Source organism: Pelecanus crispus, chromosome 6 (genome assembly GCF_030463565.1).
Source record: "Pelecanus crispus isolate bPelCri1 chromosome 6, bPelCri1.pri, whole genome shotgun sequence".
NCBI classification, from domain to species: Eukaryota; Metazoa; Chordata; class Aves; order Pelecaniformes; family Pelecanidae; genus Pelecanus; species Pelecanus crispus.
The window spans coordinates 19,261,309-19,279,158 of NC_134648.1; the positions used below are offsets into that span (position 1 = coordinate 19,261,309).

The 17,850-nt window shown below is 54.0% G+C and overlaps 1 protein-coding gene across 1 annotated transcript; it reads left to right on the forward strand.

The window, feature by feature from the left end:
* The first annotated feature begins 1,059 nt into the window (after positions 1 to 1,059).
* Positions 1,060 to 17,365, forward strand: CTSD (cathepsin D). Its single transcript, XM_075711849.1, has 9 exons — positions 1,060 to 1,145; positions 1,632 to 1,788; positions 3,958 to 4,081; positions 5,730 to 5,848; positions 9,865 to 10,064; positions 11,224 to 11,346; positions 12,542 to 12,686; positions 13,682 to 13,780; positions 14,465 to 17,365. Exons 1-9 carry the CDS (start codon positions 1,084 to 1,086, stop codon positions 14,624 to 14,626), a joined length of 1,191 nt encoding a protein of 396 aa, XP_075567964.1. The 5' UTR covers positions 1,060 to 1,083; the 3' UTR covers positions 14,627 to 17,365.
* Positions 17,366 to 17,850: the final 485 nt, after the last annotated feature.

Here is a 17,850-nt window from a genome sequence, read left to right on the forward strand (position 1 = left end):
TTGTAAGAGCTCGGTTGGGGCAAACAGGGCAGAGATTAGCTCCATCCGCCACCTCCCGAGCCAGCGGGGTGGCACCTCTGAGCCCTGCTGTGACACCCCAGGGGTGGCAAAGAGCCCATCCCAGCGCTCCTCGATGCTTGGCCCTGCGTCCTGCTGTGGGGGGAGACCTCAGGGTCTGCTGGTGGCCAGTGCCCCCCTCCCCGGGCTCTGCCCAGCACCAGCATCATCCACAGTAGCTGTAGGTGGCCCGGTACCACCACGGTGGCATTTTGCAGGGAGGCACATCTGGCTTCACCCCCCCCACACCAGCGCCTCCCAAACAAGCTGTGGTCCGGGATATGCCTGTCTCCCCAAAAAAACCCCAGCCTGGAGAGATGAGTCCCCACCAAACTGGGGTGTCCTGGGGCCAGGGAGAAGCGTGGGGCTGGGGGGCTGCCATGGTGCCCCTGGCGGGCAGGTACGGACATCCCCGTGGGTCCAGCTGCAAAAACAAACCCCACTGGTGACAGCAGGTGGGTGGCTGAGTTCCGTGAGCAGCTGTGGGTTTCTGGCAGGCTGAGCCCTTGCCATGCCAGGCTGGGGGGCGGGGGGGGCTGCTCAGCAGGGTTTCAGGGGGCTGCTGGCTAGGGGGTGTCCCCCCCCCCCCCCTCCCCAGGGAAGAAAGAAAAGCCAAAAAACATGGAAAGCACAAAAAAAAGAAAACCACAGAAAGGAAGTTAAAGACACAACGAAAGCAAGCAGTCGCAGCTGGCCAGGCGCCTCGTGATTTATTTAATGGTGTTTATTCCCCTTTTCCTGGAGGCTGAGTCACGGGCTGAGGTGCCGAGGGTCAGGCCTGGGGACTGGGGGGGGCATGAGGCGGCACCCCCGGCCCCGCACCCCACGCGGGTGCCCCCGCCCCGGCCCGCCCTCACGTGACGCTGTCGGTTGCAATTTTAGACTGTCAGCTGACTCGAAAAATCCCTGGAGAGGGGCCGCCGCTCCTACAAAAACAGGGAAGGCGGCCGGGTGCGGCGTCGCGGCCTCCCAGCGGCAGGACTCTCTGGCCTCTGCCACCCCCCAGCCACCACCACCATCGCCGCCATGGGCCCCCGCGGCCTCCTCCTGCTGCTCGCCCTGGCAGGGCCCTGCACAGCCCTCATCAGGTGAGCCGTGAGGGGTCCCTCGGGGTCTGGCCGAACCCCCCAAATGGGGTGGGGATGGGGGGGGGGGGCGGAGAGGACATGGGACATACACCCCAGGTGCTGGTGCAATGGTGGCCTCTGGGGTCCTCTCACAGGCACCTCCCCGGTGCTGCTCCGCCCCCATTAAAGCAGAGGGGAGAAGGGCCAAGACCCCCCCAGATGGGGGTTCAGGGTTGATGCCCTGCCCGTGGGGGGGGTCTCGCACTGGCTTCCCCTATTCCCAGTGACCTCTGGCAGCCACCTGCTGCCCTCCCCCCACCCCCATCCTCCGGCGCTGGGAAAAGCGCCGAGCACGGCACAGCAAGGGCGATCTGGCACTGGGTGCTGGCGGGAGCCCAAACCTCATCCACCCCGTGCTGGCAGGTCCCCTCGTTTCGGAGAAGCCATGCCGCCCCCCTCCCCACCACCACCTCCATTAACAGGTGGGCATTTGCCCTCCCCTTGCAGGATCCCCCTGACCAAGTTCCCCTCCATGCGGCGGGTTCTGAATGAGGTGGGCAGCGAGATCCCAGACATGAACGCCCTCACCCAGCTCCTCAAGTTCAAGCTGGGCTTTGCTGACCTGGCTGAGCCCACCCCGGAGATCCTGAAGAACTACATGGATGTGAGTAACCCCTCTCCTGCTGACCACCCCCGCACTGTGGCAGACCCCAGCGTGATGCTGGCCAGGTGGCCGTCACTTCTGGGGGTACCCGTCCCAGGGAGGTGGTGGGACATGCCAGCCTCGTCGTCCCACCACAGCTGGGAAGATGAAGGAGGGAGAGATGTTGATCCCTTAGGAGAGAGTCATGCACCCCCACGGCTTGGTGGGTGGTTGCTGAAAGTTGGTTCCCATCATTGCTAAACTAAAAATGCTAATACTAATAATTATAATAATAATAAACGCACTGCCACCCGAGTGGGAGATTTGCAGCTTCTGTGACCTATTTCCTTTCTCCTTTGTCACTAATTAACGATTGTAAATAGGGGCCTACTCACTTGCGGTCCTTCCTAGCATCTTCTGGCTGGTTTGGGCTCCATTTTCTGCAAGACAGGGGGGTGTTGGGGCATAAAAGAGTGAGCATGGGGCAGGGTGAGAGGGCTCAGACTGGGCACCAGCTTGCTATGGGACTGGGGATGCAAGACCCTTCCTCTCACTATCGTTCATCATCTGCACAGCCTTGGGAAAAGCCACCCTACACCTCCACCTTCTTCTTGGCAGCTTAGGGAGCAAAGGGACCTTCATGGTGGAAGCAGCAATAAAAGGAGAAGCCAGATAAAGGACGTGAGGTTTGCCCTTGCCCAGCTGCCAGAGACATGTGGGGTTTCCTATTTCTGGGTTCCCCACCAGGTGCCCTTGAGCTCTCGGGGTGGTGGGATGCGAGCACTGGCCAGCAGAATGAAGCTGGTGCCAGATATTTGGGCGTTAATTCAGGATATTCCCCCCTGCTCCTCTTCCCCAGGGGCTCTTGTCACCCAGCCCTCACCTTCCTGCCAGGGCTATGCTGGGAAGGGCCACTGGTGTTCTAATCAGTGGTGTTGAAAGCCAGGATGCTGGCGGTTACGCCATGGCATTGTTCTCTTGCGACCACAGCTTGGGCCACTGCTCAGGGAAAGACTCTGCTCCCTTGTTGCAGGGGGACCAGCACAACTTGCAGTGGGAGATAAGGGACTGCTGGGTCCTTCCCAGCCCGCCAAAAATGCTCTTGCTGCCAGAGGAGCTGTTGGGATGAATGGCACAGCCTCCCTTAGAACGCCCTGTATGGTCCCCACCAGCCCCTGGGACCCCTCGTGGGTCTGTTTATGTGATGTAGGGGGCCCCTACACTGGGGGTTAATTTTCAAGCCCCAGCAATAATTACAGAATCACTGGAAGCAAGTGCTGCCTCCCCATTATGGCTAATTGCAATGGATTATTAATTACTCAGCGAGCAACCCCTGCAAACTAAGCGCACAGGTAATCGGCTTTGATAATCCTGTTTTCTGCCCCACCACCACTTAATTAAATACACAGGGGGGTTGGAAAGGCCACAGGCTGACTTCTCCTGCTAGCAGCCTTCTCTCCAGGGCCCTGATCCAGCTGCTCACGAAGCGTGGGTCCATCTGGGACCTGCCAGGCATTCCCCATTCATCCTCTCCCCTCCAGATAGAGGGATGCCCTGCAAACATCTCAGCCAGACTTCTCCCAGACTCTCAGCCTGGAGCCCTAAATCCCTCTCTGGTGGTGCTGCTGATTCCCTTTTCTCCCTCCAGCTCCTCCAAAGTCTTCCTATGTCCACAACTGAGCATTTTATTCCTCCCCACCCCAGGGGCTGGCCAGCCCGCAATGAAAGCCCCAGCAGCTGTACCTCCACCCTCCACTGCAACCCACAGTTCCTCTGTAAACCCGCCAGCAAAGCAGCTTCCCAAACAGTTTCAGCTTTTCAATAACACAGGTGTTTTGCTTGGCTTCCTCCCATCTTTTTTGTCTTCCCTATGGTGGCATGCCAGCCCAAAGACCTTCCCTCTTCTCTTCTGCCCTGTCTCCCTGCCCCAAAAGTCCTCCCCCGCAAGCACCCATCCCACTTCTCCTCAATTTATCCATTTCACACCTGCTGTAATGAGGTGTGAACACCAAAAGGGAGCCTTCCTTACAGACGACAGAAGGCTGAGAGCCCATCACTGCCAAAAACAAGAAGAGGGCAGTGTCTAGATAAGAAGCTGGTTCCTTTTTCAATCCTAAGAGATTTTTTGGTCTTTAATCCCTGCTTTTAACCGTCTGTCTCTGCTCATGGCTCCCTTCTCCTCCTTTGCAGGCCCAGTATTACGGCGAGATCGGCATCGGGACCCCCCCCCAGAAGTTCACTGTGGTCTTCGACACCGGCTCCTCCAACCTCTGGGTGCCCTCTGTGCACTGCCACCTGCTGGACATTGCCTGCTGTAAGTGTCACCGGTGCCAGCCACCGCTCCACAGCTTCTCCTTCCCTGCAAAATGCAGATCCTAGCATTGCAAGAGGAGAAACTGAGGCAGCAGTGTGAAAGGACTCACCAGAGGCTGATGGGCTCTTTAGGGTCAGAGCTGGAAATAGGATCCCAACCTCCCGCATCCATCCTTCGTTACTCCCTTCCTGTTTTTCTCCCCACTGCGTCACCCACGCACAGCTTCAAACCTTCCCCAACAGCCTTGGCCTTGCAGCTGGGGAGCAGCATCACAGGTTGTGATGTTTCTCCCCAAATTATAGACTGACGCTGCTGTTGCCCCATTGCGCAAGGCTGGTTAAAAAAAATCAGCCTCTTGCCAGATCTGATACAAACTGTCCTAGTTTCTGGTTTGTTGCCGCATGGAGCATGTGCGTGCATGTTTATGGATTTATAATTAACGAGAGCCAGGTAGGCACAATGACGAGAACGTCTTAGGGACTACAAGCTTTTTTGCTCTGTGGCATTCCTATGCAATAAACCTCCACAGCTGAAAGTGTCAAACCCAGCTATGGCAAAATGCCATTTAAAAGCTGCTGGCTGTGCTGCTTAAGCAGAGAGGAAAAACCTGTGGAGCCAACAAATGCAACTGTGAAAGGCAGCTCACAGTGCTCGTTGTGGGTAGGGAGGAAATTTGGACTTCTTGTATGGCCCTATAGTGCCCAGAGAGGAGACAGACCTTCTTTTTGCATGTGTGAAATGAGATTTAGGACGCTGGTAGGGTGTTGAGGTCCACACCTGGTCTGTTTTGGGAGTTCCTGATCTGTAGCAGGGAGCTGGTTTCTCAGGGCAGTGGCACGGGAGGTGCTGGCACCAAAGGGCTTGTTTTATGAGTATGCAACGAGCCTAACCTCCTGCCAGACTGGGATCCAGACAACCCAGCTGCAGAAATCCCTGTATAGCGTGTCCATTTCCATACGGCTCGGCTGGTTCGTCCTCAGCCGCTGTCTGCTCTGCTCAGCAAGCAGCAGTGGAGCTGGGCTGGCCGAGCTCGCCACATGCCACTGCCCAACTTGTGACTCGGGAGGAATCTGCAGAGGTGGAATCTGCTCAGCCCTAAAACCAGGGATATATTACAGTTCCCAACCCTTCTGAGGGGAAAAGCAGCTTAGACTAGGGGAAAACCTTTCTCCTCTGACAATAAAAGGGTGTTTTGAGTCCTCTCTGTGCAAAAACAATGATCATATAAAAAAATTTCTAGCTAGTCTTTGTAAAAGAAACAGATAAATCCATAAAGTGAAAACATTCATGCCCAGGACAGGCTATATTTAAAGCCACCCTGGTTCTCCATGGCACGGGGCGGGGCATTTCGCTCTGCTGTCTGACGCACCTTGACACACCAGCCACATAGTGTCTAGGCTTTTAATACCCAGTGGCCAAATCCGATTTAACAGCCAAATTGGATCTGCCCACCTAATTCCCCAGATACTGGAAATGCTTTGTTAAGCAGTCTGGGCTTGGCAAATGGTGGGTTCAGGCCCACCTTCACATTGTCGAGTGTCCGTTTGTCCAGATGAGCCAGGTGGTGTGGGATTAGGTATTGAGGACCCCTAGGTATCAAGGAGCACTAATGTTGTATGTTCCCCTGTGTCCCCCTCCCTGGCTGCAGTGCTGCACCACAAGTACGATGCCTCTAAATCCAGCACCTACGTGGAGAACGGCACTGAGTTTGCCATCCACTATGGAACAGGGAGCCTCTCCGGGTACCTCAGCCAGGACACCGTTACGGTGAGTAACAACTGTCCTTGCCCCAGGCTGCCCCAGTCTGCCTTTGGCAGAACACTCAAAGCCATTTGATTTCAATGGGTCTCCCTTCTTGAGTGTCCTAGTCATATAGAGCATGCTTCAGTGCCATGTTTCCAAGTGCTTTGAAATGAGGTCGTGATGATGACTGAGGAGGTGATGATGACAAAGGCAGACAGAGAAGGGGGAAGGTATTAATCAGCAGGTCAGCAGGCTAGGAGCGTGGGCCACACACATGGTGCCCTGCAAACACGATCTCTGGCCATCCCTCCAACCCTCTTCCTCATGTCCCCAGAAATTTCCCAGCCCAAGTGCACACCAGGCTGCTGGTGGTGCCCAGCTTGCTCCTGGCCAATATCCACATGGTAGTGGGCATCCACACCTGCCCAAACACTAGCCAGGGGCTCTTTGCTGCCCCCATCCTAGTCTGGTGTTGAGAACCAGTGCTTACGTCTGCAAAAGCTGTGTAACATCTGGGGGGGTCCCCAGCAGCGTTCAGGGCCCAGCTTGAGGTTGCCAGGCTGCTGGTGGTTGCCTCTCATGGTTTCCTTTTCAGCGAGCAAAGGCTGACCTTTCTGTCCTGTGAAGGGCGGGCACTTTTCACAACTGCCTCCCCGGTACAGATACTCATGAGAGTTTGCCAGTTGCTGAACATCAGGGGCAAGGGGCACACATGGTCCCAGATTACTTGTTCTCCTGGCAAGGATAAGAGCGTATGTTTGCTTTGCTGGGGGGGAGACAAAGCAAAAGTTTTGAATAAGCACATAAATCTAGGGATTTTGGGGTTTCTATGTTAGGTTCAGCTGAAAAGTATTGACTTACCAATTTCATCGGGATCAAAAGAAAAATATTCAGGAGGAGCTCGCAGTGGGTGGCTTATGCAAGCACTCTTTAGCCTGTCCTTATAGCAGGAAAATTTCAGGCTAGCCTAGAAGCACCAGCTGTTGCCTCTGCACTGCATCCAAAGTTGCCAGCAGTTCAGGCTGGGTGAAGGACCCTCTTTGCAGGAGGGGGCTTTTGATGGGCTCGGTGAACCCTGAAAATCAGCGCAGAGAAGGCTGTGGGGTAGAGCTGCAGGGGCTGCCAGCAGCTTTGCACCAGTGGTTTTGCTCTTTGCCTCCTGCAGCTCATCAAGCTTTGGGACCATTTCAGTTTCAATTCATGCCATTTCCTGCATCCCTTGGTTCACTTAGAAACACCCTGCTGCAAAAAAAGCTGCCCATCCAAGCTTTCCCGCAGCTCTTGCCAAATGAAGGCACCATGTACGTAGCATTAATGGATTCTCTTACATTAGGTTTGCAAAATACAGACAGAGCAGGTGGAGGCATCTGCGTTCATCCCAGTAATGGAGCAGGGCAGTGAGGCAAACAGTGAACTTTATTGTCCTGTGAAAGTGGGGGCTGGTTTAGGCACTTTGCGACTTAATGCAGGGGCTGAAGTGAGTCAGAAGGAAAATTGCAGCTTTTTTTCTTTTTTTGGTTTGTAATTATCACCCTAATGCCTGCTTGCTAATTAGCTCTCCACTTCCCGGCGGCTCAGAGGAAGGATTTTGTGCCTGAGCTTGTTCGGGAAGTGGGGATGGCTCTTGGCAGCGAGCACAGCTTGTAGCATTTGGTTTCTGTCCGGGCAGAAGGAAGAGAAACCTCTTGTGTGGAGCCTGAGCAGTGTCACGCTTGCAGTACACAGGAGCAGGGGCAACTCGGAGGGTAGGGACCTTCAGCTTGGACACCAAGATGCTTCCTCTGACGCACAACATTCCGTAGGCAAGCTCCCTGTCAGGTGTAGTCTGGAAACACAGACATTGAAACAGCCTTCAGGGTGACCCTCTTGGCTGCAGCCATCCTGATGGGGCAGCCACAGCAGCCTGTGGTGGCACTGATGTCTGACCAAAAGGCACTAGTTGGCAGGTGGTCCAGAGTCCCTCAGCCCTGATTTTTTTTTGGAGAGGGTGACAAGCTCATGTCGAACATCCTCTCTCCTTCTGTGAAGGAATGATGCCTCATAGCACCGCACTCAGCAGTGCTGCTCACCCTCCAAAGAGCAGCGGCTTCAGCCGGCCTTCTGCTGCTCAGGCATCTCAGCCCTTTATCACAGCCTGACCTTGGGATGTCCTTAAAGGACAGCAGAGGAAGCATCACCAGTCGTGGGGCATGAGGTCCCTCCCAGGGCTGCAGTGCAGGTACAATGCGCAGGAGATGCCCCTCCTCACCTTTCCCCTGTGCCTCTGCAGAGGGGAGCCCAAGCCCCAGTGCCAAACCATGCCATGGAAGCCCTTGACTCTAGTCTACCTTCACCATCCAGCGCTTGCCCACTCGGCTGAGGCCGCTAACAAGGAGGCCAGGCAAGCTGCGGGGTGCCGACACCTGTCTGCAAAGCGCTGGAGGGCAGCCACCACGCAGCCATCCACTGCTAATGATTTTCGGTCGCTCCATGTCTGGACGAGAGCCAGCCGAGGGATGGAGACGAAGGATCTGTCACCTGGCGCCAGTACTCTGCTAAAGATGGTCTTGGGTTTGAGTCTTGCTGAGGACCAAGCGTGGGCAGGGTCTGCTGAGACCCCACCACCGGGCAGGTATCTGCATCCCTCTTGGGATGTGCAAGCAGGGCAATATTCAAACAAACCTGGTCCTCAGTTTTATCAGTGCATTGCATTGTTTTTTTTTTAAGTGGAAGCCTTACTGAACTTTCGGAGCTGCTGCAGGACCAGCTGTGCTGAGTGGTGGAGCGGTGGCTTTTGTAAACCTGCAGCATACAGTGTGCTCACCATGCGCTGCCGAGCGGATGCGTTGCTGCAAGCTGTTTTGCCCCACATCCTGCCCTGTGGCTTTTAGTTTTGGCAAGGCTCGATTGCCCTTTCCTAGTGCAAGCCTCCGATACCATTAAAGACAACACTGCCCATCCCAGCCTTGCACTGCCTAACCCTTGGGGGGATATTAGTAATTTACAGGGATCGTTATCTGCCATCAGGTAGGAGAGGCCAGCTTTTCAGTCCAGCCCAGTTCACTACAGGGCTACTAGCTCAGAGGCTGAAATCATCCTAGCATGCATGCTAAAATTGCCTGTCATCAGCCAGAAGCTTGGAAACCTCCTGAACTGCTAGAGCCAGGAGCCAGCAGACATATCCTACTCCCTGTCAGCAGAGCTATCCTGTTTTCTGCGATCTCCCTTCTTTCTGGGGATCTGCCCTTGTGGGGCATTTCAGCTTTCCAGCAGGGAATGCCAGTCCTTCTTTGTGGCTGGCAAGAGAGGTGACCTTTGCATTCACAGTACTCCACTTGCTATATTTGTGCTTCAGGCTCAACCTTGCTTTCCTGGCTGGGTCTTCTCCCCTCCCATGGGAGGTCTCTGCAGGCTGGTGGCTCTTCCGGGACATGCAGCAATATCCTGGGGATGTTTCTTATGTAGGGGAGATTGCAGGGGACATTGGCAGAGGTGAGAGGGATTTGTGCTCCCAACCAGGGATGGGTGCAGCACCCGCGGAGGTAGGACACAGAGGTGATTTAGATGTCCAGGGTGAGGAAGAGGATTAAAGGTGCAGCACAAGAGCTTTTCAGACTGGGAGGAAAGGATGAAGGAAGGTATAGGGGAAGGGATGCAGGGGGCGCAAAGAGATACAGGGCACTCTGTGCAAAAAGGAAGGGCTTCAAAATGGCATGGCCAAGTGCTGGGACCCAGCAAAAGGCTGAAAGTGTTGAGTGAGATGGGCAAAGAGCAAAGGGGGGTTCCTGCCCATAGGGGTGGGGGTGCACTGGGCTTTGCAGGGACTCAGGAGGTGCCACTGTGCAGCTAACGTGGCCTGTTCCCACCCTGAGGAGAGTGGCACCAGGGTATCTGGTTTCTGCAGCTGCCTATGAATGCAAAGGTGAAAGCAGGCAGGATAGTGGCAGCACGTTGAGGGACTTGCTACAGCCTATCTTCAGTGAGATCCCATTTCCTCCCTGGTCCCCTGAGTCGGTTTTCTTTACAATCTGCTTTTCGCTTCCCTCCCCATCTCCCCTCAGCTTGGTAACTTGAAAATCAAGAACCAGATGTTCGGGGAGGCTGTGAAGCAGCCAGGCATCACGTTCATCGCTGCCAAATTCGATGGCATCCTGGGCATGGCATTCCCAAGGATCTCTGTGGACAAGGTCACCCCTTTCTTTGATAACATCATGCAACAGAAGCTGATTGAGAAAAACATCTTCTCCTTCTACCTGAACAGGTAATGTTGGGATTCGTGGCGCACCTCTCATTGTGAGGGCAAGCCCAGCCAGGCATTTCTCTGTGCCTCCCGGTAGCACCTCTTGCTGCGTGCCAGTTTACGCCCTGGCCAGCACCGTTGGGGAGGTCTCAGCAAGGTCTCCTTGCTGGAGCAGTCAGGCCAAAATCTCTTGTTTACTGCTTTGAAGTAAGAAGAATGGAAGTAGAAATGCAGCCATTTTACTGATAAAAAGCTGGGTAGATCTGCTACCAGATTTCTTAACTGCTGAAGAGACAGAGGATGTTTCCAGAGGAAAGAGAAATAAAAATAGGCAGGGTTGTGATCATGAGATTGCACGCTGCTAGTGCAGTCCCCATTAGGGGGTAAGCACAGCACCAGTTTGTTGCCAAATCTGTGAGCCACGTGGCCACCACCATGTCACCTCCCAGGCAAGCGTGCCCCCCACCAGTCATCACTAATGAAGGGGCTAACACTCCCTCAGCCCCCAGGAAATCCTCCTGCATGGCTCCCAATGCCTTGCCACCTGCTGCTGCTCCCCCCAGGACACCCCGTCACCCTCCTGACACTGCAGGGGGGAGTCTGAACTACTTCAGCCCAAAAAGTAGCACGCCGGGAGCGGGGAGGGCAGAGAGGGCTGCTGCTGGCTGCTCAAGTGCCAGCCCTCCCCCATCACCATATTTCTTCCCATCTGCTCAGCAGCAAGCTTTTATCTGACGGTAACCTTGAGGATTCAGCTCTGAGGCTGCTGGCTGGCGCAGAGGCGGGTGCAGATAACCTGATGCTGCATCAGCCATGTCCAACCCTGCATGGGTGCTTGTTACAAGCCAATTATTTGGGGGGGTCTCTGCACCAGTGCTCAGTTCCCCTTTGCTGTCCCCCTTCTCTGCAGTGAGTTTCTCCAGGTGTCCATGTGAGACATGAGGTGAAAAGCTGCAGGATGCTTCGGCTGGGCCAAAAAATTCCAATTTCCCCACCCCAGCATATCTCACAGTATCTGTCCTTATATTGACATATTATAGCACGACATAAGTCATTTGTCTCCAACACTGCTAATGACGTGCTTCACCCCCAAGCACCCCAGTGCATGTTTTGGGGGCACGTGGAGGGCTTTGTTCTCACCCTGCCCCTGATGTTCACGGGTTTGGGTTTTTTTTTTCAGAGACCCTACCGCTCAGCCTGGTGGTGAGCTGCTCCTGGGAGGGACCGACCCCAAGTATTACAGTGGCGACTTCAGTTGGGTCAACGTCACACGCAAGGCCTACTGGCAGGTCCACATGGACGCGTAAGTCCCCCCTCCACCCAACTACATGCGTGGGTACATGTGTGCAGATAGCTCACGCCTCAGGCTGGGCTGAGACCTTCCCCAAAAAGGAATCATCTCTATCCCTGTAACACATCCACACCAAAAAAACCCCGATTAAAATCCCACCCTAAGGCTGGGTTGTTTGTCACTGGAAGAGGAGGAGAGGCAGAAAACAGCAGGAGATACTCTGCAAAGTCCTTTACTCTTGTTTACGGCTTGGCCCTTGAAAACACCTGCTGCGCCCTTACAAAGCAGGGAAAAACACCAGCGTATCCTCCTTGCAGGCAGGGCGAGCCCCACGGATTAAACCCCGGTTTTGCTGAGCTCTCAGCAAGGCCTGAGCTGTGTGGCTCACTTGCACACAGCTCCGGAGGAGCAGGATGAGGCCCCAGGAAGCCAGCCCTTGACTGAAGGGCATGGTGCGGCAATCAGTGTGCATTGTTGGAGGCAGAGGGGAGGAGAGTGGGCTGAGCTGCCGGCCGCCAGCCCTGTGGTCTATTCTGAGCTCTCCCACGTGATGGGAACTTAAAAGCGGCCTGTGATCAGAGTGCGTCCTTTCCTCGGGGATCACCTCCCTCCCCAGCGCAGGGTTTTAGTTCTCATCTTCTCCCAGCCCTGCCACATTGGCAAAGCATGGCAGACCCGTGGCTGGAAGGCTTTATCTGTCCACACTGCTGTGGAACATGATGCAGGTGAGGAAGCCAAGCAGCTCCTGTCTTGCCTCTTCGATGTACATGAACTCTTCCCTTGCCCTTGACCCCCTCAGCTGTCACAGTACCCCTTTAACCCTTTGCTTTTTGCAGTAGCACAGGTCATTATGAGTCCCTAATACATCACCCTTAGATCGCTCATGTGCCCATTAGTCACAGTGTTTAGCAGGCAGGGTACACAGGCAGCAGTCCGGACAGCCTGCAGAAATGCAGTAACGCACCAAGGCACCTGCTCAGTTGGGAGCAGGCAAAGGCCCTGCAGGGAGACAGGGGGACTGTGCACTAAGTTGGTGCTGCATCAGGATTTCTGAGCACCTGTCCTTCCTGGATGTCTGTTGCAGCCCTCCCTCACGTGCCTATGTACTGCCCAGGCTCAGCCATTTTCAACTCTTTGCTTGCTGCTCCCCACAGCCTTTGTTGGGAGGTCTCTAAGGGTTGTCTTCTGTCTGGGCATCTCTCTCCAGGGTGGATGTTGCCAACGGGCTGACTCTGTGCAAAGGGGGCTGTGAAGCCATTGTGGACACAGGAACCTCGCTCATCACTGGCCCCACCAAGGAAGTAAAGGAGCTGCAGACAGCCATTGGTGCAAAACCACTTATCAAAGGCCAGGTGAGGCCGGGCTGGGATAGCAGGAGTCCATGACCATCGTGGCACCCTCGCTGACACCCTACTTTGCACCCACATGCTTCTGGAGACGCTGGTCTTCTGCTCCCTCTGCTCTCCATTCCCAGCCTGTGGTCCTGGAAAAGCCCCTGGCATAGCATGGACCCCTCCATCTTTTGACCCTGGGTAGTGTTCGACGCCTTGCTCATGCTCTTGGTAGAGGGCACAGTCCCATGAACTTTGAGAGGCTTTGGGTCATCTCTGCTGCCTGTCTCTGGGAGTTGGAGGAGAAGGGGTGCAAGCTGCAGCTTAGGCCAAGGATTCACGTTAATGTGAGTCCAGAGGCACTTTAATACAAATATAATTAATGCAAATGACAACCCTTCCCTGACAAGCTTTTAACTATCTTAGCTAATCTCACAAGGTCATCTCTCCTCCCTGAAATTGTGGAGGAACAGGGATTATAAGGACCCTCTAGGAAGGATGCTCTGCTCTGAAACCCCTCCCAAATCACAGAGCCATGAGAACTTATAGGGCTTTTCTGCAGTGTGGGGAGAGCCCGTGCTGCAGCAACAACTGGCTTAGACCTGCCACCCTCCCCAAGACTCACTGGTGTTAATTAAACCAACTTTGTCCATTCGTCACACTGTGAGTCCCTGCCTATGTCTCTAGGCTGTATCAAGCCACATCTCCCCTTCCTGTGGCACAGGAAATACCCCAGCCCTGCTGTGTCATGTGCTGTGCCCTGGGTTTCAGCAGAGCCAAAAGCTGAACCAAGCATCCTTTGGCTCCATCCCTATCCCTAAAACCCTCTGGCCCCTCAGCTTGCAGCCCTGGGCAGAGAGCAGCCCAGTTACCCCAGCTCAAGCCTCTTCTGCACCCTGAGATGAGCAGTTCTTAGGGAAAACTACAGCAAAGATGTGGTTGTGCCCGGGGGAGACAGTGCCTTTTCCTGAGGGCATGGGATCTGCCTTATAAAGCCTTTACTGTTTCTGTTTCAGTACGTGATCCCCTGCGATAAGGTGTCATCTCTGCCTGTCGTCACACTAACTCTAGGAGGGAAGCCCTACCAGCTCACCGGAGAGCAGTATGTCTTCAAGGTGTGTCCAGGCAGCTTTTGCCAGCCCTATGCTACTCCCTCAAGGCCTAACTTTTGCCTTCTCCACTCAAACCTCAACCATGAAATCCAAAATGCAAGAGCAGCAAAAGCAAGGCTGGAGCTGGCACTTGGGAAAAAGTCTGAAAGGTCAGGGTGACAGGATGGTGGCACTGGCTGATGGACCCAGGCAACCTCACCAAAGTCCTGCAGGAACGAGACCCTCTACGTAATGCTCATGAGGGATAGCAGGATGGGAGAGAAAGGGCAGGCAGGCTGTTGCATCACTTTCTACAAACATTTTGCCCTTTTCTGCTGGATTCTGGTGCCATGAGGCCAGTCTCATCATGGCAGAGGCCACCAGCCTGGAATTTAAGCCATCAGAGTCAACTTGGAAGGACCATCTTGTGCAGAATTTCAACAATGGCTCTAATTCAGAGCTGCGTGGGCTGGAAGGTTTATGGGCACATGCAGCTTTACTTGATGCTTTGCTGTGTAAGGGTTCTGGGAGGGGGAGCTGGGTTTGGAGCCGTGGGAGTGGAGGGCTGGGAGTTACTTTTGCAAGCTGTGGATCTCAGGCTGGGAGAGGCTGAAGCGCAGCCAGCGTTGGCAGGTGTTATTGCTGAGCCTGTGAGGTTGAGGGAAGGGGAGGATCTCCTTGGACTGAAGCTCTCACTCTTTTCTCTAGGTTTCTGTACAAGGAGAGACCATTTGCCTGAGCGGTTTTTCAGGCCTGGATGTCCCACCGCCCGGGGGCCCACTCTGGATCCTGGGAGATGTCTTCATCGGTCCCTACTACACCGTCTTTGACCGTGATAACGACTCTGTTGGCTTTGCCAAATGTGTCTAAGCGCCTGATCCCCGCTGCCTCTGCCACACACACACTTACACACATGCACAGGAGCCATAGAGAACGATTACCAGGATTAGAAACCCAGTGAGTGGAAAGGAAAAAAAAAGAGAAAAAGAAAAGGAACTAGATTTAAAATTACATGGAAAATAGTCATTAGTGCCCTGCTAGCTACTTTTTCCCCTCTGTTGAGTAAGTGGTGCTGGGAGGTCTCTAGTTGACAACTCCAGCTGGAGTAGCCCCTTGCTTTGCTGCTAGGTTTTCCAGTATTTGTTTTTAAGAATGATTCTCAGAGCTGAACAAGGTCCTCTCACGTCTCCCAGCCCTGGTCTCCTTCCTGGGGTGGCAGCTGGCTGGAGCCAGCCCCCAGCACTTCTGTTCCTGCAGAGAGGCTGTGCGGCTGCTCTTGGTTTGGGCTTCTGCGCTGGGGGAGGCTGTCCAGCATGTTATTTACTTCTTGCTTTTTCACTGATGAAGTGGGGGAGCGGGTGGGGGAGGAGAGTCTGTCTTCATCACCCCTCCGCGACAGGTTGAGGCAGCAACCACTAGGTCATTTCTCAATGGGTTTGTGCTGGCTTGGTCCTGGGAGAGTGCGTCCCAGGCTGGAGCGATGGGGGATCACAGTAGCGTGCCCAAGGGTTGAGTTTCAGAGCCCGAGGGCTTTGGTGGTGTGTTTTTGTGTTGTGACAGCACTAGTGAGAGAGCTGGAGGCATGATGTCTGTGTGCCTGACCTAACAAGGCAGGGATTCATAGTGGGGTTCCAGCCAGTGGGACTCTTCAGGGAGTAAGAATATAAAAGGGGTCAAGACAGGATTTAGTAGAGGTCACTTGAATTCATGGCCATGAAGGCCCAGCTTTCTGCTGAGCAAAGTCACTTGACACAGGTTCTCTCAAGTTCAGTGAACTTCTCCCAGGTTCCCCAAACCACAGATCTTCCCAATTTCATCCGCAGCCAGTGAGTTGAGAATAATGTTTCCTAAAGCAACTAAGTGATCTACAAGCCGAAATCACACTGATAAAATCCATAGGTGTTTGTCAGCCACGTAAGACCTTTTGGAAACATTATTCACAGCATTTTGAACTGCCCAAAACTCAGACAGTTGGCAGAGCCAGCAAGTCTCCCAGGCAGGAGGGTGCCATGGCAGCTGCTGAACTTGAATTCGCTTTCCCTCCTGTCCTGTCCCAAAACCCAACTGCCTTTAACACCCTCCTTACCTGCTTTCCACCTTACTAATGCTGGTGAGAGCTCTGTTCATGTCCACCCTGTGTGCAGACAGAGTGAGGCACAATCCTGCTTCAGAGAGGTTGTAGCTGTGCTCACAGGTCCTCCCGGAGAGCCAAGATCTGCGTATGTGGAGCCACTTGTTTCACTGGGCTGGCGTCAGTAGGCAAACATTGGTGGAGCTGGGAGGACGATAAAGTGAGTTTTAAGCAGTACTGGAAAGCAGACGATAGTCTGCCAAGAATCCCAGCCAGTGCTGGGAGTAAAAGACTCCCTTTGCTTTCCCAGTGTGCTGGATCAGGTCCTGAAGTTAGGAAGTGGGAGCAAATGAGGGGCAAAGCTGAGGGTGGCAAGAGGATCAGATCAGCACCACCCGTGACCCCAGGCCAGCCAAAACAGATGATAAAATCCTGGCTCCCCAAAATTTGCTATAATCCTACCAGCAGTACCAGTGGGGCCAAGGAAGTTCCCAGGAAAGGTCTTTGGGCAGTGGGTGAATAGATGGAATAGATGGAAATGCATATACATCATCCCCAATATTGAATTCACTACGAGCATCAGAGGCACAGGTGGGGAAGAGGTCCTGAGGTGAGCTGTGGGAGGACAGTGAGCATGTAGCCTGTGGATGTCCCCTGTCCCCACCCACTGCAGCTGATTAGTTTGGCTTTATAAACATGCCTTACACCTTGGAGGGGTCTGGCGTGGGCAGTGGGGACAGGCCTGGGCACAATTCTGATGAGTGCATTGTCCCCTGCAACCCTGGATGCAACAAATGCTGCTCCCAAAGCTTGCTTCTGCCTGCTCGTAGTCTTAACCTCCAACCCTGCATCTGGACGCCTAAGGACATCTGTTGCAGACTGGCTAGAGAACAGTAGTGTGTTACCAAAAAAAGTCATCAATAGGTACTTCAAAATCGGCAGATACTCACACTTCTCTGGAGAGCCCCAGTTTCACACCAGTTGAGTGCCCAGAGCTCCTCCAAGTCCTGCCACATCGTTTCCCAGCTGCAGGATTTCTCCAGCACAGCGAGACAGAGACAGCCTCTCAGGTACCCGCAAATCAGACCTGATGCAGGGGGGAAGCCCAACATGGAGCTGGCAGCAGGTTTTGAATGTCTTCGGCGTCAGATTTAAGTGGGACATGCAGCACAGCCGCAGAACAAGCCGTCAGGCCACAGTTCTGTTGAGCGTGCAATGCCTTACACCTTCTGCGTCGTAACCTCCACGGTAATCCAAGGCTGGGCTGGTGTCCTCAGGCAGGCAGGAGACTGCTGCCTGGGGAAAGAGCGTGGCCCAGAATGATGTCCTGAGTGACATACCTTAGGATAGGCTGGAGGAGCGGTTCGTCATAGTCTTCCCCGAATGGGTCTCATCCCCTTGTTCTTTTATTTGCATTTTTAAACCAAACTCTAACTGTGTGACTGGTTTTGTTTTTTTTTTTTTAATCTAATTTGCTGTCAGAATTACTGTCTCACCATAGAAAATTGAAAAGAAAATACAGTATTTCTCCCCCTTAACTCTGAGAATCGTCTTTCCTTAAGCAGTTTGAGATGCCAAACTCTTTCTCAGTGTCCAGAGACCGTGTCCCCAACCTGTTGGCCCGGTACATCTGGTCGCCCACTTGGGTGGACTCATACGTGCTTCAGAAGGGCTTCTTCCCTTCTCTCTGATAAGGAAACATGCTAGCAGCCTGTTGGATTTGTCTTTTTCAATGTATTAAAACATAACCCAGCCTCTTCAGGGTGACATGACAGTGTCACCTGCCTGACCCAGCACCAGCAGGGCAGCAGGCACTCCCAGCATCTATCCTACCCTACAGCCCTCTCCTTGGGCCGCATCTCCCTGGCTGAATATTGCCAAAGGTAGTCCTCCAACAGGGTACTCAAGCTGTCCCCTGGTCCTCTGGGCCAGCTAGAACAAGCTCCAGCTCGACTTGGGACATAGAGTGGTCCTGTAGCCGCCAAAGCAGGACTCCAGTTTCTAAGTCCAGCCTACAAACCAC